The 21,185-nt window shown below is 39.0% G+C and overlaps 1 protein-coding gene across 5 annotated transcripts in view; it reads right to left on the reverse strand.

Annotated features, from left to right (window-relative positions):
* NLGN1 (neuroligin 1) overlaps positions 1–21,185 on the reverse strand; it is a 373,716-nt gene that overhangs the window by 284,634 nt on the left and 67,897 nt on the right. For 4 of the 5 annotated variants that reach the window (XM_032193337.1, XM_032193336.1, XM_032193335.1 and 1 more), the window contains exon 2: positions 8,038–8,843. In XM_032193337.1, coding sequence (XP_032049228.1) covers positions 8,038–8,530 — 493 coding nt within the window. In that variant the 5' untranslated portion in view covers positions 8,531–8,843. Of the gene's footprint in view, positions 1–8,037; positions 8,844–20,097; positions 20,505–21,185 lie in introns of those variants that run through there. The other variant, XM_032193334.1, reaches the window with a different exon arrangement.

The raw sequence follows: 21,185 nt of genomic DNA on the forward strand, positions 1-21,185 counted from the left end.
TTAAATATCTGCAGACAATTTTTAGGTGTAGGAATATAGAGAACAGAAAGTAATGACAGAAAGGCAACAGAGACAAATCCTTTTCCATGAGCTCTGTGAAATCTTTTCTCAAAATAACTTTGGAGGGGTTTTACTGCCAGATCATAATGTGGATGAATCACTTCTGATATTTCTGATAAAACAATATTCAAAACTTCAAAATCACTTCCAATTCATTTATGCCACCATTTAATTAGGGCTTCTGCAACATGTTACAAGGACGTCATTATCCCCTATAATTGTATAATAATTACAATTTTTAATGAAATAATTGCAAGTACACTAGATGTGTAGATATAATTATGATAATTACATAAATACCTGATTTTCAGCTAATAATTAAAGAAGGCCTTTACAAAAAGGGTGAAATTTAACAAATGGAAGCTTGCCAGAAAACAAATACAAATAATAAACGGCTGTCTCTCCTATAGATTTTGACTTACTAAATTCTCTCTTTATGTATGATAATATGATTTTTCCACGCATTATAAAATAGTATAAGGATAAAAAAATTATTTAAACAAATATTAAATCATACAGAGAGACCACAGCACTTTGCCGCCGCAGGGCCTGAACCCAAAACACTGCCATAAATATAGCCCAAACCTAATTATCCTATGAGATAACCGAGCATCTCACAAGACATTGAATTGTAAATTACTGTCAAAAGAAAGAAAATATGAATAGCACCCACAACAGCATTCAAACTGTGCTCTGATTCCTCGGCTGCCATAAAGGCACAGATCCTGGACCACCACAAAATACTCAGGAAAAGGCCCATGTGCAGTCCCTGACAGCTGCTGAGGGACTGCCAGCCCTCCTTCAGGGCACAGCACTCCAGCGCAGCTGCTGCTAAAGCTTACCAGTCATACCGTCTATGATCTTCTCCCAAAATGCATCTTCTGGGTCAAATCTGCTGGCTAACAGAGAAAACCTGCAGGAGCTTTTTTTCTCCTTCTGCCTTCCTTGGTGGACAGACCTTTACGAGGCAATTTCAGAAAAAGACTTCCAGAGCTTTGACAGCTGAAGACCCAGAAATTCTTCAGCAGGGTAATTTTCCTTCTCCTCAAACACATACCTAAGACTAAACTTACTGTGCATTTACTGCACTAGCAGTATGAATAGAAAAGACAAAATTCATCTTCAGTAAAAAGCCCATAGAAAAATTCCAGCAGGGCAGATTCTGATTACTGCTCTGATAGCATGAAGGAATATTAGAAGAATTCCCACGGCAGAGGAATTAGCTACGTGATTTACTGTTGCTGCTGAAGTTTGACACCACAGCAAAACTCTGGAAGGGAAAACAGCTCCAGCACCTGCACTGTACAGTTTCTGTACCTCTGGCAATCTCTGCACTAACTTATAGCAGCCTCGGGGTGGCTGATTATGGCCAGAAACATATGAGGTATTAGAAGATAGGTACAAACATAGCTTAATGTCAGCTTTGTCCTACTTCTCTTAGGCTTATATTGTTTGGGGCTGCTGTTTTTAGGATAAATCTTCGTTATTAGAAGCATGAGAAAGTAATATATGAGATATTAATATTAAAACAGAAGGAAACGGATTGATACCCCCCAAACAAATCTCATTTATGTTAAGCTCATTAAAGCAGTGGGGTTCTGAATGTAGAATATAATTAATAATACCATACGTATCAAAGTAGAGGAGACATGTATATTTGACAACATAAAGTAAGTAAAAAGGAAGAGGGTTAAAGAATCACAAGTGAAAAGAATTTGGTTAAAAAAAATGGAATTATACTGGAGCAATATTCAGGTTATAAGAGGATTATTAACATTATAATTGAGATGATCTTTAAGAATGGCTTGACATCATGTTTCAAGCTTCAAAAAATATGCAAGGAATATTAAAAATGTTTGTATCCATGTGTATTATAAGGAAAAAAATGAAGGGCATGAACACAAAGCAGAAAAAGGAATAACAATACAGTACAGGGAAAAAAAAAAAAAAAAAAAAAGAACAATGACAAAAAAGCAAGCAGAAAATTGCAGCTATCCAAAAGTCATGTGAGTAACTCAGAAGTTCCCTCTGAAAATGCACAAACATACTCCTGTAGCTATTTCTTCTAAAACTTTGTCCAATCTGGCTTTATATGCTAAATTAGAAAATAGCAGATTGAAAAGATAATCACATCAGAGTTATTTCCTGGGTAAAACTGGTCCAACCCAAGGAAGGCAATGGGAAGAAGCACAAAGCAGTTTTATCTGACTTAGTATTAGCAGGGAAACATCACTATTTTAGAGCCTTTGTGTGGGAGGATGTAGAAAATGAAAAGCAAGCAGTAAAATAATGGACAAGGAACGGAATTAGATCAGAATTTAAGACCTGTTAGAGCTATAAGCACTGTCAAGGTGTATGAGCAAAGCAATGACAGCACGATGACTTTGTGGTCAGCAAGAGCTCAGAGCCTGAACAACTAGACATTTCAGGAGGACTTTGACCAGTGTTGATGACATTTAAGATGACTGGAGTCTTAAAATGCAGTCTGCAAAATCTTCTATTGTCAAGCATTGGCTCACCCAGAAAGAGGACTGTGGAAAGTACATCGGAGTTTAAGCATTTTATGTTATTTCAAATATGACATAAACCTACTGCACATCTTTGAAAAATGCTGCTAACTGACACTAACAGCTTTAGATTGTGAAAGGATGAAAAGGTCTGTACAAGACAATGTTTGCTTCATTATCTTCTTCAATGTATTACTAGTATAATAGGAAATACTGCTGTGGTATCTGAGGAATGAAAAACAGGAACACAGTGCTTCAAAAAGGAACAGAAAAAATGGAGCAATCTTGGTGTTTTAGCAGATAGCACCAGCGTTTGGAATTACAGACTGCATCTGTGCCTGCAGGGATGGGTACCGGCCTCACGAGGGCAGAATGAGTTGGAGGAGCCAGCAAGGATGAATGGGGGCAAGACTTCAAATGTGTACAGGCAACTATGACACAAATATATTACAGGCAAATCATTCATTATGAATTTTTGAAGCTGCCTAATGCAAAATATACATCCTTTGGTTGCTATACACCAAATAAACACTGAAGTATCTCTATGGGCTTTGACACTCACTTTCAAGTTACCACAAGCCCTGGAAATGGTCTGCAAATGTATGTTCTTAGCCCACTGGCAGTGCAATGTAATTTGACAAAGCTGAGCCTGCAGTGATGGAAGCACATACCTTAGATTTCCTTCTTTTCATTTATATGACCGTGGAGAAAAAATATCTCAATCATTTTTCAACAGTATGGAATCTACAATTCCATCATTTTATATCATTTTCTACATGAGATATTTAGAAAAAAAAAAAAAAATCTGATAATCAATCACTAAATTTTTCCAGTATAAATGCACATTTCACCAGGTCTAAGCTTGTACTTTACCCACTGATTTCAGAGCTGAAAAAGGAGTACGGAAAGAAGTTTATTTAATAATGTCTGTAGCAACTGTACAGGTTGCATTAACTTCTTCTTCCAAAACTGGATTGTAAGTCAAACAGCTCTGAGGTAGTTAAATACAGACCTGGAACAAACATCCGACAGAAGCAAAGGGTAACAGGCTAAATTGGACTCTTTTCATATCTTCCTAGATTTATGAAAAATGTTTCATGTTGCTAAGCTTAAAAGCCTTGAAGTTATCTGTGCCATTTATGAATCACAATTGATGTAAGATATTCTCTATGGAAAACAATGAATGTTCAGTGCAGGATGAGATGATAGCGCTGTGATTTTTGTTTCATTTCTGAAAGTGTATTTGTATGTATGTATATACGTTCCTATGCATCCATAGTAATCACAGCCATAACCCAGAAAGTATGGTGGTAGGAGCTTTGCTCTCTGAAAATCAAGTAGCCCATTAGGAGGCATAAATATTAATAGAGCTGTCTCATACTACACTCTCAAATGAGATAGTTCAGATCATGATTCTTTGCATTTAAAATTTATTCACTGCACTGACTAGAATAAGAAACAGAATCCACATGCGAAGAAGTCACTGATGTTGGGCAGTCTCCTAGCCACTGGTAATTCCTAAACATAAAAGTAAGGATCAAGTGATTTCTTTCCTTATTCCACTCCCAATTCTCCAACAAATACTAACATCTCCCAGACTAATTCCATGATATCCAGCATATATCATATTTTCTATGAAAACCACTCTTTCACATCTTCATATTCAGAAATCTTCAGGCAATACGAATGCTTTTGTACAGGTTCCTAGCAAAAGGCACACCATCATCCCAAGTGCAGAATACATATCTGGGGTTCCTTTTAGTGGTCATACCAGTGACAATTTTCAAAATTCCTTTTTATAATTGTTGTTAGAGTTTAAAGTAGGAAATTCACAGTCCAAACTCTTGCAATGCAAACAGATGGATATACGGGATATATGTCATTGAAAAAACAGAAGCTTGCAGCTAAAGCAGAATGTACAATCCTTCTAAGAGATAATAAGTTACCCTGTCATTCTAGATCACAAGTAAAATATTCATGCTTTGACTATAAAAGTAAAATAGAGATTAGAAACACTAAACAGAGCGTAAAGCTATTCATCTGTTTCCTAGAAATGATGCAAAAGTTTGCATCATCAAAGAGATTTGGGAAGTACCACATGATCAACAATGTAATTAATATCAGGCAGTAAAATACTGTTATCTAGGATATAATCTCAATTCCATTAGAACTTACAACTGGGAATCTAGCCTCTAAGAAAATAACACAAAATTAATTAGATGCATTTGTAAAGATTTTCTAAAGCCAGCCCTAGCAAATAGAGGTATTCTGCTTGTATGCATACCCATAACAGAATTAGCAACCGCTGACCTTCACATACATGATTCTACATGATAAGCAAAAGATATGAAAACAGATGATCTTTCCTTACTTATTGAATCAGTAAACTGAAAATGTAATATACTGAAAAATAAGCAATGACACTGAGCAGAAATCGTGCTATATTGCCTCCTTCCTCTTCACCCAGCTCCCATCCTATCATTTTGTAGTTTCTGCAGCGTGCATATCAAAATCCCACCAACACATGGTAATGGTTATAATTCCCATTACAACATGACTTGCAGATAAAATTGCTTTCATTTCTACATCCATCTTCATCAGATTACTTCCTGTTCTTCAAAATTTTTAATTTCCTCATGTCCCTCAGCTGACAATTGAATATAGCTACTAATTTGTTTATCTAATAAAATCTATTTCACATAATCAGAAAGCTCTGAACAGTATATAAGATAGTGTACTGTTGGTGTGGTCACTTCTAATTTATATATCCTGTATTAATTAAGCAGATGGTATCAAAATCTGCCTCTCACTTTCCTGTTTCTCTTTTCAGTAACCTTCTTCCCTATGTGTAATGAAATGACTCCAAAATAAATTCCTTCCTTCTCACACAAAACCATTGTGGGCCATTTCCAAGCTAGTGTTTGTTGCTAGTACGATGCCCTTACTCTGTTGCAACTTTGTTCTACAACATGATTCATTTTACTACTAGGTTTGAAGGCAATCCAGGCCAAAGGTAACCTGAGGCTGCGTATGGGTGAGCAGAGGGTGAGCTACTCCGAGAACAAGGATGACTATGGCTCTGCCAACTGCCCATGCTAAAGGTATTCAGGAGTTCTCTGCACTTGTCAACGAGAAAAGGTAGGCTTCTGCTGCTCTTTATTGTGCTGTTATGTGCAATGAATTAAACTGGCAGGGTACCTACTGAATTTCAAATAACTCTCTCTTTATTCTCCTTCAGGCTCACAGGACAATAAACATGACTTTCTCATCTACTGGGCTCTCCTTCCCTTTATTTTTTTTTTTTTCCTGATTTTTTTAAATATCCTCTCATAGGAAAATATGCTTTCTGAGAACAATGATGGAGATCTGCATCTTTATTTATGACTTTGTGAATCAGCGTCTGGGTGATAGGAAGTGAAAGTTGCTCAGCTAATTACACACGCTTGATGAACTGCGTAATAACTGCTGCAGCATTGCACATTAATTGAATGCATATAAATGACAGCAGTTATTCTAACTTGAATGATGTGTGAAGAAGTGACGTTGCTCACTGTACCCTGATTATCTTTGTTTCCAACTTTGGGAATCCAGCTTAAACAACTGTATTTTACAATACTGAGGAAAAAATCCCCAATAGAAACATCAGAAGTTGACTCAAAGCCCAACGATTTAAAAACAAATTGAATTGCCTTAAGTTACTGAAAGTGGATTTAGACATCTAAAAAAGCATACACTGAGCGACTCCAATTAACAATTAATAATTAACAACTAGCTGCAATTAACAGTCAGTAGGAACTGCAAGAGCAAAAGCCTTGGAAAATAAGGCCACCTTCATTTAGATGCCTAGATATGGCTTTAAAAACTAATCTGAATTAATAGAGTTGGAACAATTTCCCGCTATGACACTTTCCTAAAATGCATTTTTCTGGAGTGGCAGCAACAAACAGCAACTTATATTAAAAATATGGATTACAGATAATAGATAATTGTGTATTTCCACTGTTCTGTTTACCCTAAGTGCTCTAAATTCAAATGAAGTCCAACTATTACACAGCACATTATTTTAGAGATAATAATAAGGAAAAATAACTTGTTACAAAACAAATGTGAACAGTAGTACAAAATTAGTACTTTAAAGTAGTTACCAAATACCTGCTGCAAATCAATACCAAAATATACCTTCTATGTCATGTATCAATTGCTTTGGGAATTTGCAAATATCCACAAAGAAATCTGCAAATCCTCCCATGCTAGTACTAAAATGATAGAAGCCAAGTTTCCAAAGCTTCCAGAGCGGCCTAGTTTCCGAAGTATCATGTCACAATATTTCAACATTTCTCTACATCCCTATTAAGACTTTCACTTTTACAAAGAGAGCCGTAATCACAAAATACAGGAAATCAGCACTCACTTTTCGAAATGTGTAAACAAAAAGAAGTTTTTCACAAAAACGTCCCAGGAAAGTTAACGCTGGTCCAAGAAAACACTGTGCATCAGGTAGGAAGTCAATGCGGATTTTCAGCTCTGCTTTGCTACAATACCTAATAGCCATTTTGCAACACCACTGGGTTATAGAGCTGTGGAGTTGGGCCAGCAACTTCAGTGGCCCCCAGGCATGAAAGCCACCTCCTGTGCATGCATATACAACATCAGGTGTCAACGTATGAGGGACAGACACTCCTCTAAACCATGAGGCCAAGACAGAGAAGCTGCCAATAGGGCCAGCTCAAGACAGTGAAAGAGATGATCAGTGCAACTGAGTTCAGACTTTACAAATGTTATCTTCTCATCTGCTTTACACGGTCCTCTCTTTAAATACTTTTCTGGCTTTGTTAGGACAAGATAGTCCCTAACTGTTCACTTCATAGCATCAGCAAATCAGCCTCTTTCAGCTGTATTATATGTTCTTCCTTTGCAAGGTTTCGATTTTTCCCCCATTTTTTTTTGTCCACTTTATACATACCTCCTTTTCTACAAATTTTCTTGCCGGGTTTTCTGGCACATTCCTTGGATATTCTTTTGACTGAAAAATGAATAGAAGACTAGAAAATAACATGGAGCTCCGTCACAGACAGTAGGAGCATGCAACACCACTATCTAACTTAAATATGACCTGCTTTATTAGGTGCGGAAGAATCTCAACCTCTTGTGCCTGCACATGCAATGGATAAGATGTTGATGCATCTTCCCAGAAGTCAGTGGGTGGCAATGAGAATTAGGTACCAACTTTGACCTAAAAATACACGTGCTGTGGGAGAAAAAAAAACACGAGTGTAGACAGAAAAATTTAAAAAATAATAATAAATTAAAAGGACAGATGCATACAAAGAAAAGCAGCATGCATACATGTAATATGCTGGCATGCAAACAAAGAAAGCCATGCATGCTAACAGTACACATGAATTAATATTGTTAGAACGTAGAACAGGAAAATAAAAAGATCTCCCTGTTTCGTCTGCTATTAACTCACCATCCTCGGTTGGGACATAGATATTTAAATAGAGGCAGTCTTCATTCTGATCTTGTACATAGGTGGAAACTACATCCAAGTTATTAGTAAACCACACGGGAAGCATGACTTCAGGCAACCTGCCTTCTATAATGTTCTGGGGACACACTGGAGCAAACTGAGTGGTATTTTTGATATCTGCCCAGGGAGACGGAGGCTCAGGAGGTTGGAAGCGGCGCTCCCCTGTTGGAGGGGCAGCATACGGAACCCCAAGAAACTGAATAACAGGCCCCAAAATTTCATTATTTAGTTCCTTCTTAATCCCTCTTATCTTGCCAAAGTTGGTGGTCACCACTGGGTTGGTATCATCCAATTTTTGGGAGGACACAGCTGCAGCGTGAAGCAAAAATCCAAGTATAGAGAAAGCAAAAGTGGCATTCAATCCCATGTGTAACAGGCGGACTATCATCGCTCTCCATACACAGTTCAGCCACATGGATCTTGGAAAGGCCATGGTCCCACATTAGTTGTGTGACTACAATGAAGCAATCTTATTTGTATCCACTGGTGTAAAAAGAGGGCAACCAAAGGAAACAGATCAAGTTTCCTAAATAGGAGCCTGTCAGAAAAATCTCAAAAGGCTTTTCATGCGGTAAGTATCTTCCATTGATTTCACACTTATTGAAGCTGCATCTTCACTCAGCACTATTTATCAGACTACATCCTATTGACAATTCTGTTTTCCATAGCAGCAATATGAAGAGAGCGGCCATTTACTGTAGAATCCCCTCTTATAAATCAAATCCAGTTAGCCGCAGGTCTATATCCTGGAGAAAATGAAAATAAATCATTAGTATGAAAGAGGTAATATGGGCAGAGTGATAACTAGGTGTTTCACAAGTTATGTGCATACATTAATAGTTGCTAGAGTCATGTAAGTAAAATTGCACTAGTTTATGGTACCATGAGATGGCGGGTGAAGCACTGATTACTGGATTATCTACAATGTCACCTGCTGAATTTAGAGATTTTTCAGAAGAAACAGGTCTGACAGAAAATGCATTTTTAAACTTCACCTTTTCAGGAACAAGCACTTTACTGCCAGGCCCCATTAAATAAGTGTTTGCGTTAATATTTTATTTAAGTGAATCATTTTATAATCAATTTTCACCTTGTTTGCACAAGTTTTGTTATCAAAAAGGATGGAATTATTTCTCAAAGCAAAAGAGTGAAATTAAGATAGACAGGCATACTGAAGACTCTAAGCATTTTATTTAATCAAAAGCAGATTAGAATACATTCAAACATTTGTTTGCTTATTTAAATTCCAACTTCTGATTCAAACATTAAGGCAACCGCCATATTTTTATACGAATAACATAAATTACCATACTTTCTATGGTATTTGTTTCCCCACAGTTTGCTGACAGCTAATGAAAAACACCTGAATTTTTGGCAGAGTGAAAGATTCACAACAGCAATAAAGGTCCACAGTCTGCTCCCACTGAAGTGAATGGCAAACTCTGAATTTGCACATAAGTATGCCTGGACTTCAGCATTAAAAAAAAAAAAAAAAAAAAAAAAAAAAAAAAGTAAAAGGATATCAACAGGCACTTGAGTGATGGGGCTGTACATCTAAATTTTTACTTTGGGCCAATCCTGTATTGTTTTTAAACTACTCACAAATGAAAACACACAATCAATGCACTCAATTCCTACCATCCTTAATTTACAATATAAACAATAAACATTCCCATAGGACAGTGGAAATCCATATACCCACCCGCGTGCCGACTGAACAGTACCCTAGAAAAATAATCAGTTAGGATCAGGGACTGCATAATCTCAAATTCCAGATTCTATTTTCAACTATGTTAGCTCAGAGGTTGTCACACAAGGCAGTGTTCCAGCACTTCTGAAAATTGCTCGGTGCATATCATTATATCTTCCATATTCATGTTAAACATATTTCTAACACGATTTACAATATTCTATTATTTAAAATGCAGTGTGATACACAACATAGCAGTGTAATTTTACGCTCCCTATTAAGCAGTGTGTAAAACACAAGAAATGTGTTTTGCTTTGCATAGGAAACATTTTAAACCACCTGCTTTTGAATAGCATTGGCAGCTTTAATGAGAATTGTTTTTTTATCATGTCTATACACATTGTAGAGAGAATTCAAAGGAACGGCTTGTCTAATAGTCAGACTACCCTGCAGTTTGGGTTATTAAAAAGGAGATTGTAAAAGCTATATAGGACAGCAGGAGATTTGGTTCATGTCTAGTGTTCCTTTAGCTCTGAACAATCTATCTCAGGAGGCAATAAGGAGATAGATGAAGCTTTTCCACAATTTTCTCTCTCCCTTTCTTTCTCTGCTAATTCTAACACCTTCACTGTGAAACCGCATTAACAAACAGGCTTATATCCTTCACTCTCCAGCTTCAAATTTTCAGTGTTTGCTGGAAGCACACCAATTTAGCTGCAGAAAATAATTCCCCAAAGTTAATGTACGTGTTTACATTTCGTTCAATAAACTTGCACAGAGACTGGCATCAAGACAATTACCTCTCAGAAGATTGTTGTTTTGTTGGATTTCAAATTTTGCAGGTAGTAGGATATCACTTGAGAAATAGTAAAGACAGGGGACGTAGACATGTGCTGGAGCAGAAGGCAGCTAGTACAACTTTGCTGTTCTGAGCTGATGTGCAGTCATGGAATAGTAGGTCGTGGGTAGATGGAAGCCTATTCCTCAGTCATGTTCCAAACCTCCATACATTTAGATCTTTTCTGTTATGTCTTAAAAACTATGTATTTTTTATTTCTGTCTCTCTGCTCTTTCTAAAACTCTGAGCTCTCTCCATTTGCAAATAGTAGGAACTGAATCTCCGTAGCTCTGCTGCTAAATGGCATGCTCTGGGGAAGGGCTGAGGAGAAACTGAATTCAACTTAGCTGCACTCAGTATTATCCTTCATTTCAGGCTGCTGAGTTTTCCATGGCTGAATGTGGAAAATGACCAAAATGCTACAAATTCATCTAGCACTATCACCCTCAAAGTCTTAAATCTGTTTTCAAATCAAGTAGAACTTTGTAAGACACTTTTGGTACCTAAAGTGGTAAGTTTTAACAACAATGTTGGAAATATCTGGAGTTAATCAGAACAGAGACATATTTCAGACTGCAAGACTGGGGCAACACTTCTTCCTTTAACTTATTCCAAAGTAAAATTATTACTTATGTAAATTCAAAGCAAATTATAGAGCTGGACTATAGTTTTGAGCTTGTCTATAGTCTGTTTCGCTGTTGCAGGTGAACATCTCTGCTGCGATTGAAAATTCTGTTTTGCCTTACATGAAGCAAGTTTGCTATAAGACAGAAATGAGACTAAACTGGTAAGATTAAAATGTTTGGCTATCCCGATTAATTAACTCTTGGGCAGTAGCTAGCTTCAGCAAATAGATGTATAGGCTATACAGGGCAGTATCATGTTAAGCACTTGCAGAGCTGGAATCAACAGATCTGCATTGTGTTTGTAACTTGAATTCTAGGCTTGTGTTTTTCCCCACAAGCTTTTCTTTCTCAATGATTAAGTAACAGTTTATTGCTGAGACTCAGAGAGGTCAGACATTCGAGCTTGTTGCTGGCTGCCCTGACGCTACATTATAAACACAAACTCACGCAGATCAGGAGCCTGAGATTACTCAAATCTTTTGAGACTTTCATGCCAAAATTTTACATCCAGCACTAGGTGGAAAGGCAAAGCAGGGATGCCAGACTGGAGCATGTCTTAGTTGCCCAGCATCGATGGGCAATGATGGTTGGACAAAATTTTCCTTAGTCCTCCAGCAGATGATCTACATGTATATAGGACTTTCCCCTGGTATCTGGACTTCAAATGGCTGATCAGGAATTGGTGGAGGCAGAAGCAATAAACAGGAGGAGGAATGATCAGGGAGATGGGCAGTAGAATAAACTAAAGAGTAATGATGATCAATTTGGGCCAAGGTATAAAGCTTCGGCATCAGAAAACTGGATCTGAGGAGGAGGAGAAGCATTTTCAGATTTTATTATTGTCTAGATGTGAGGATCACAATTGTTCCCTGTGGTAACACAAATGAATTCTACTGTAAAAGGTATTTGATAAAGTCTTTCATGGTCTTTGGAACAGTCTATGCTATACAGAAGTTTTTTTCTGTCATCCATTATTTTATTATCTTCCCTTCTGAATTTGAATTACTTTATAGCTCAGATGCTGAAATACTTTAGAGCAGCATTTAGTATGCCGGGGAGCGAACAGTCCAAGATAACTTCAGAGCACCTTTGCATTTCCAATGACACAGGGCATCCCACAACAGGTCGCATCTGCTGCTAACTGCAGCAGCCAAGCTCCTCTTTGTTACTCATGCACAGAGCTTCAAATCTTAAGGGATATCTTGAACTGCACCACCTGCCAATAGCTCCAACGGATTAATAAAACCTTCGGTGGGACCCAAGGCTTCTGGCCATATGCCAGACATTATTATGATGTCTTTACAGCACCGGCTGTTTTCTTTTAGCTGAAGATGTACTCCATGATTTGATATTCATGCTTAAAAATTACTTTCCACTTCCATTTTGCTAGTAAGTCCCAATTGCACAAATATTCACAGAAAGTGATTGTAAGAGTTTTGAACACCACACAATGCCGCTTCATCTCGAAACACAAATACATTTTTGCAGGACCAACTACATTTGCATCCGTTTTTCCTTACAACAGTCTTTACTTAGGACTAAGAGCCCAAAGATGTTTCACATCTCTAAAAGGAAATCTGTGTTCTAAAATAGGCTATGATCCCACACAGCAACATGGCCATCGAAACAGAGCCATTAAAGGGACAACTCCAACCCAGTGTGAACACCAGATCGGTGTGACAGACCAATTGTCAACACAATCAGCCAAATCCTCAAGAGATGCATCATGGAATTTCCTCTCTCTTCTCTCCTATTTCAAGTTAGCAAAGGGAAGACTTGTATCAAACATGGTATATTTTTTTTCTTGTATCAGTAAAGATTTAGAAACAGACCGTGCTCATAGGTACTTCCATTAATGCTTGGTGAAAAGATTTATATGTGTTTAGTTCAGAAGATGAACTATTTGTGTTTTAAAAAGCAGGTGTATGCAGTAATAATAGAGGAGACTGCAACCCTGAATTGCACAGACCTTGGAAAGACACAGATCTGGTTAGCTTCAGAAAGCAGCCACAAATCCAAACCTATTGAAATGCACAGCCTTTGCTGAGATTGCCAACAAAGGTACAAATAAGACATTATTCTGATGGGGTCACAGGCCCACCCCACATTAGTATGAGATTACAAGTGTTATGCTACACAGGTCCACAAACAACCCAGTAGTAAGGATTTCCAAACGCCTCAAGCTGTGCAAATATATCGCTCACAGATCAGAGGCTCTGATTCCTCAATGTGATTCTCACATTTGCCTCTATTTAACGTTACATTTTGTACACAAAACCTTCCAACCAAATTAGTAAAAAATATAAGTGTATATATATAAATACATTATTCAACACAGTGAAGCACAAATTAATGAAAAGTTGAATTAAACTGAGTTGATGATATAAGACCCATTTAAATTGTCATGTATTTTTCAGCTTCACTATATTTTTGTTCTTCCCCATTAGCGGGAATATTCACTAATGCTAACTCATTATTAATTAGTATTTTCATGATCAAAAGATCTCTTTAAATAATTTCTGCAACTTAGTTTGCCAAAATAGGAAGGCTTCTGATCATAATTTTCTATTAAGCTGTTTTTGAATCAGACAAATTAAACCTATGAGAAGAAGAGGGTCACTTAAGTCTTATTATCTTCCATTTACTCATATCAATAAATCATTTTCTTAAAATAGTTCTAGTTCTTAGCTGAAGTAATTGTTTATATTACCAGAAGCTGGCCACAATTTTTTAATGTGGACTGTAACTGTTTGACATTTTGCACAGTAAGTAGGTAACGAAATGGTGATTTTACCCATAACAGAAAGAATGGGTAACTCTGTCACTTACGTGTAAAGTTTTAGACAGCTAAGTAATACAGATTTAAATTAAAAATGACAGATGCACTGGCTTGGAATATAATGGGCACTGAAGTGAACCTTTATTCTTTTTAGCAGCTTATGGTTAACTCTTAAATGGACCACATTTATACTCACTTTTGAGCACTACAGCTATTCAGCTAAATGATCAGATGCCTATTGTGTTGATGACAGTAGTGTGCTTCAGGACATGAAGATTTTTTGACCTACTCTAGAAACTGAACTGAACTCATGCTAGTCATAGGTCACACTAGAGAAAAAAAATATTCCGGATGTTTCCCATCTAAGATTTTCAATACTGAAATCTGCACACTGTATAAAGCCAAGTTAATTTAGCTTTCTTTGATTACCACTTTATAAAACATTCACACACTTCCCATCTGATCATTCCAACAGAGCATACCAGAACTCACACAAAAGTCCCTGAAACCAGGTGTGTTTTTTCTGTCTCTTGCAGGTGAAAAATTAAGTTCCAAGATGAGTAACAAAGTTCACTATGGGACCTATATTTATGGCCAACCCTTGGTTCACCAAGGTTAATCATATGAGAAACATAAGTTGGATTTTGTTAACTACTTTTAAAACAATTATAATACCAAAAATAATGCTATCTTTAATGCAAGTTCATCATCACCTAAGGCAAGCTTTCATACTAAACTCAGAAGAAAGATGCCACTTTTTATTTTGCTATACCGAGGCATTAGGAATTCATGATTTAAAAAAAAAAAAAAAAAAAAAAAAAAAAAAAGCTAAAGTACAGTTAATACCATTTCTGAACAGATAACTGTGAAAACAAAGATGCGTGAATGAGTTCAGATTTGTCTATGAATTGTTCTTCTATTTGGATGCCATATAACACTTCCAAAGCATACAAAGCCCTTGTAGAGTTGAATCAATAGCTAGCTCTTCAATATGATGAATTAAAAGAAATAAAAATAAAAAAACTTCCTTGTGGCAGAAAAAAAAAAAAAAGAGCAAATGTTTATCTTACTCGATCAGATCCTGGTCTCAATTCCATCAGTGTAATCGAGATCAAATTCCAGCTCATTATAAAAACCACAGAGGTATAAATATAATTTGTTAATCGCAAACCCGTCATCTCTAACTCAAGTTTGAAAGTGCTCTTGAATGGTGTTACCATGCTTACAGAACTGTAGAGTGCACACTACATTTAGACTGCAATATTGGCATTGTAGGGATCCATCAACTTGAGAATGCATTTCCTGTGATGTAGCATTCTGTACATCTGTGACTTTACTTGCATTTGTTCCAAAATGAATTTCATGCTTAACTTGTTTTTCTTAATTAAACTTCCTTTAGCAGTTTCTAATATGTGCATTATTAAAACTCATTAGTCCCATTCATGCCTGCCTGTCATTTTTGGCTTCACATTCATGTATTGAAGTGCTCTGTTGCTCTATATAGGAAGCAAATTAAATAATAAATACGAGAACTTGAACGTTTTATGAGTGTCAGTATGAGAAAGTGGCTGCAAGGCCCATAAGGTTTCACACAAAAAAAGCATTACAGCTAAAGCTAACATGCTGACACATCTCTGATCTATAAAGTCTGCAGTAATGGTAGCAGTAAAGTGTTGTGCTATAGACGGGGAATTTTTCTCTCACACGAAATAGAAATAGGATATAGCACAGACTATATTTACTGTTGTAAAAAAATTTCAAATAAAATTTCCCAAAAGCTTAGAATATAACACCATTAAATGTCTGCAAAGATTTACTCTTTCCATCTGACTTCATGTGTAGCTCCCATTATTCAACTCCTTGTCCTGGTTTCATTTTCTACTACCATCTGTGAGAAAGACGCTTCTTTAAGTTATGGGACCTAGTCTCAGGTCTCCTGTGGTCACGTCCTGGTCATGTTGACCATGACTCCAGTGACAGAAGTGCTTCCTAACCCAGCAGCGGGGCTGCATGGTGACTATTTCAGGGCTTGAGTTACTGGTCTGAAGAAAGAAAAGCTCCACCCCATGACGCCTGTTTTACACAGGTCCGAAGATGCCAAAACATTCACTGTATTTATACAGTAGGGTTTCTCTGAAAGAAATAGTCAATCCCTCCTCATAAATATTTCTAACGCCATGTATCTATATAAAACTACTGGTATTATATAGATACTACATTTTTTTTGAAACTGGTTGATAGTATTGGGAAGGGGAGAGTCAAAGAATGATTTGAAGTTCAGGTATTGAAGCAGAAAGCTTCAGAGGAGATGGAATTAAAGTACAAAATACACCATAACTGTATTCCCCTCATTAAATTCCCAGAACCAGTTCAACAAGTGGATTAATGGAATCTCTGGGCAGGATGTGATTGAGTAGCTGCAGACAATATATTTTTACATTGCCATTTAAGTTCTCTGCTTGGTAAAGGGATATGAGTCACTTGAAATATAATATTTTAAACAGTCCTTGATCATTTTTATGCTTTTACAAGCACGTGTTACTAATTTCAAAGTATTAGATTCTCCTTTATAATGGTGCAGAAGACCTAACCAAGCATCAATGGAAAGTAACAGACTACCCAAAGGCAGCACTAAAACTGATTATGCAGAAAATGTTACAAGAACTAAACAGAAGAATTCCACAAACGGGGGTAAGGGAGCTCCAATTGCTTTTCTTTTAATGGCCTCATCTTTCATTTGCCCATAGCAGTGGAAAAAAACATTTTACACCAAGGTATGCAGGCCAGGACTTTACATGGACTGATTACCAAAAGGATATTTACAGCAAGTGCCGTGTCCTGTGGTTTCACACAGATGGTGTCCCTTTACACCACCAGCTTTTTTTTCTTTTTGTCTGAAGAGTGGCATGTTAGAGTAGGTGTGCAGGAAACCTTCAACATTGTACTAAGTAGCCAACTAGTCACTTTTTATCCTTGGATAATACACGGCACATCATTAACTGGTGATTCATAATTATGAAAACAAAGTCTGTTGGAAAACGTGGGGTCTTCAGAGGCAGGTGGAAACATGCAGCTGAGTCACCAAGAAGTCAACATGATTTCTCCTTGTAGTTCTGTAATTCAATAGTCATTCTGGGGAATGTAATGTCATTTGTCATTAAAACTACAGGATGTGTTTCAATATGCAATACTTGATGAAGTTTTCACATCAGCTTCTTTTTCTTTGGTATCCCCTATGTCCGCTCCCAGTTCCACATAAACTCTTCTGCAACAAGCAGAGGCATCCCCCTCTGAATGCATCCAGTCTTTCCTAAGGCAGAGCTCAGAAACAGGACTACTGTAATGGAAATATGTTTTTATAACAGCATTTATTCATCAGTCAGGATCTATTTTTTGTCATTACCTATTATACTTACCAAGGATGGGTATCTGGGACTAACCAGAAATTACGTTGTTTACTGGATCAGATTGAATACTGCCCATCTTTTATTAAGAGAAATACCCAAAGGTTTCTCCTGAATCTCTGGCAAAATATTGTCTTTTCACTATTTGCTTTCAAAGAACGTCTGTCTCTTTTTGCCCTTCTTTTACACTATTTAATTTTTAAACAGTTTCTTTTTCATGTGATTAAAAAAACATAATAAATATGACAGCAAACAAATAATTCAAAGCTAGCCAAGGATCTGTAATACAGCTCCACGTCTCTATTAGAAAGGAATGTGTATTTGCTTTTAATAAAGAAAGGCATGCCAATCCATTACAAACTGAGACCATATCTAAGCCTCTGCTTTCTTCTCTTTTCCCCAGACTCCATTTGAACAATTAGAGTGGTTTGTGCTTGTGTGTATGCCAGTGGATATTAAATATGCAAACTGATAAAAAAATAAAACTACCACCATTACCATGTTCAAATCCTCTGTTCATTTGCAAATCAATTTATCTGCCTACAGCTCTGTCCCAGTCTTTAAATAACCCTCCTCAGCAGACTGCTCCACCTCCAGCCAAATAATCCAGAGGAAACCCACTTTGTTAAGGATGTTTAAGTATCAACAGCTAGGATATTATCTTCTTACCCTACCATAGAAAAGGGGTATGATAACCAAAGCAGTAGCAGGATGACAGCCCTCCTGCTCACTTCTACAAAACTCCCTGCCTTAAACAGCCTGAACATCCTCTGATGGCTTCATTGCTACTTCAGTTAATCACAACACAGAGGTGTTCAGCCAAATCCTGTTTCCCAGTACACTTAGTATGATTATCCCCAGCCTCATTTTTCTTCCTGCAGTCTGCATATGATTCACATGAAGGATACAGAATAAATGAGATTTTTCATATGTACCTAAGGACACCCTAATCATTTACTGCAAAGCTGCTTTTGCTACACTGCTGCAGTCTGTAGCTGTAGTCAAAGAAAACTGGTGTCATTTATCAAAAGTAACTAAGAAGTAGCCTTCTTTAACCCTGCCTCATGCACAAGGGGAGGGAAATAAATAAATAAATAAAGGAAGGAAGGAAGGATGGGAAGGGGAAAAAAAAAAAAAAAAAACCACCCAAACAGTATTTCCAAACATGGCTACTTAGCATTTGGCTCCCCATCTGCAAATCCAATTTCAAAGATGCAAAAGTGGGCTGCGTCTTACAGCTGTTGAACCCACACAAGTCTCAGTGCAGTCAATGGGAATCAGTACCTCTGAAAAACAGGGCCCTGAGTAATGGGCTCTACTTTAAAATGTTCTTTTATATCATACAAAGGTCTTTCATTTGTCTGTGCCTGTAATATAGCGCGTGCAATTTCATAAGTATCCTTTACTTCAATTAAGCCAGCCCAGAGAAAAAGTAAAGAAGTTCCCAAAGCTCAGAGTGTTGCTCTTTCAGCAGTGATAATCTGTAGATGCATTGGAAATGCTCCTACCGTAAAAACAAGCAAACTGGAAAAATAACCAAGGAATTCAGGGAGCCTGAAAAAGTTATTTTGAGCGTTATCGCAAATACATGTTTTCAGATATGAACTATCTCTGTGAATTTACCAGTACAGCCTAGTCCTGCTAAGGTCTAAGGTTCTGGACAAACGCAAATATTGCCACAGTGGAAGCCAGTAGTAGAAAAAATATTTCCTAAAACAATTTCTTACACTTCTGCTGGGAAATAATAATAATAATAATAAAATGCTTCATTTCAAATTCACAGAACATCTAAATGTGCTAAAAACATTCTCATTGATATTTATAGCATGTATAAGATATATTTCCATTTTTTCCTAGTGGATTTTAATGCCACAGTAGTTAAAGCTAAACCAAGCTGGCCTTCCAGAAAGCAAAAGCAGTGTCAAACTAAAATGATATTCCTTAAAAAGGTCGGCAAATTTGCGGAAGAAAATGGCTTGTCCAGGCTGTGGCACCTGCAGCAGCAGGAACGCAACGCTGAGACGAGGCTCTGTTTTGGTTTATTTCAACAATTATTTTAATGCGATTGATCTGGAACCGCACGCATCCTTAGGATGCTCCGAGATAGCATCCTTTCTGCTGATTCCAAGGTAACTTTCTGGCTTTAATTATAAGTCAATTAATATTAAGTAATTTGACTGATTAATTTTAATTAAGCCTGCTGAAAATTGATTTTCCTTCAGCCAGGGGAGACGAGGCCAGCGCGGCGGCGGGGAAGGGGCGGGGGGGCTCCAGCGCTCAGCCCCCGAGCGAGGGGACGGCGGCGGCGGGCAGGGCCCCCCCGGAGCCCCGGGCTCGCCCCTCGCAGGAAAAGTTCGGGGGGGGGGGGAGGGGGCGGCTGCTGTGGGGCACGGGCGGCTGCAAATCGCCCTGCCAGCATCTCTTCCACCCCCCAAAAATTAAAAATTAGAAATAAAATTTTAAAAGGAAAAAAAAAAAAAAAAAAAAAAAAAAAAAAACAAGGCACTGGACATGCACACACACCCGCACTGCCGAGCGCCCCCGGGCTCAGCACCGCAGCCTTGCTCGGGGGCTCCGCACCCCCCCCCAGTCCCATCCCGGCCCCATCCCAGCCCCATCCCGGCTCGGGCTCGCCCCGCAGCCGGCAGCATCAAAGTATTTACCAGTTCACGGCCGCTTTCTGCAATCGCAGCTGAAAACTGTAATTCAGCTTCGCCTCCCCCGGCTCTCTGCGAGCCGCCGGGTGCCGGAGGTTTCCCAATCGTGCCCCGGCCACTTCGCAACGAGCTGGATTTTTAGGTATTTTTCTCCCCTTTCCTCGGCTCGGGGCTGGAAATCCCCATCCGGAATGGAGCCTCATCCGTGCCGAGCCACCTCCATTTAAATCCGACCATCAGGCGAAGCAAGAGAAACGCTCAAACGCTACTTCTCCCCGGCTGCAAGCAGGCAGATAATCCGACTAATCCAACAGCTCGCCCCCGGTCCGAAATTGCCCTCCAGGCGAATCCCATCCGCTTGCTGGCCGCCGGCTGGGCTCCGAGCCGCGCCGGTGCCCCGAGGGTGGTGGGTGAGTGTGAGTGTGAGCGTGAGTGTGAGTGCGGTGGGAACGGGGTGTGAGTGTGCGTGCGGAGGGGAGGGGGTGCTGGTGATGGGGATAGGGGGGGCAAGCTTTTGGGTTAATCTTTTTTGGCTCCTGGATGGATGCGCGGCTCGCCGAAACCGCCGAGAAATCTGCTCTTTTTTTTTTTTTTTTTTCCTTTTTTTTTTTTTTTTTTTCTTCTCCCCCTATTCCACGTTTCCACTCCGAATTGCTGCTGGATGAAAAATGGTACAAAGATACCCCCAGCGGCGGCGCGGTGAACAGCGCGGGCAGCCCCGGCCCCCGCGCTCCGCACCGCTCCGCACCGCCCCGCACCGCCCCGGCTCCCCCCGGGGTCGGAGCGGCCGGAGCGGAGCAGCCTGAGCTCGGGAGGGGGGGAGCCCGATGCGGGGGGCTCCCCGCAGCCTCACGCTGCTGCTGGCAGGGGGCCGCAGCCGTGCGCTCCCCCCCCCAAATCCCGGGCGCTGCGCCCCCGCGGTGCAGCGCGCAGCGAGTTGCGCCCCGCGCAGCGCCGGGGGCAGGCGGCCGGCAGCAGCGGTTGCTGCCTCTCCGGCTGTCGCCACACACAAACCACGCGAGTTTTGGGCTTTTGCACGCTGTTTCTCGATTTGGGGTATTTTTGAAGCGTTTCTCGACGCTTCATTTTTATTT

Source organism: Aythya fuligula, chromosome 9 (assembly GCF_009819795.1).
Source record: "Aythya fuligula isolate bAytFul2 chromosome 9, bAytFul2.pri, whole genome shotgun sequence".
In the NCBI taxonomy this organism is placed as follows: domain Eukaryota; kingdom Metazoa; phylum Chordata; class Aves; order Anseriformes; family Anatidae; genus Aythya; species Aythya fuligula.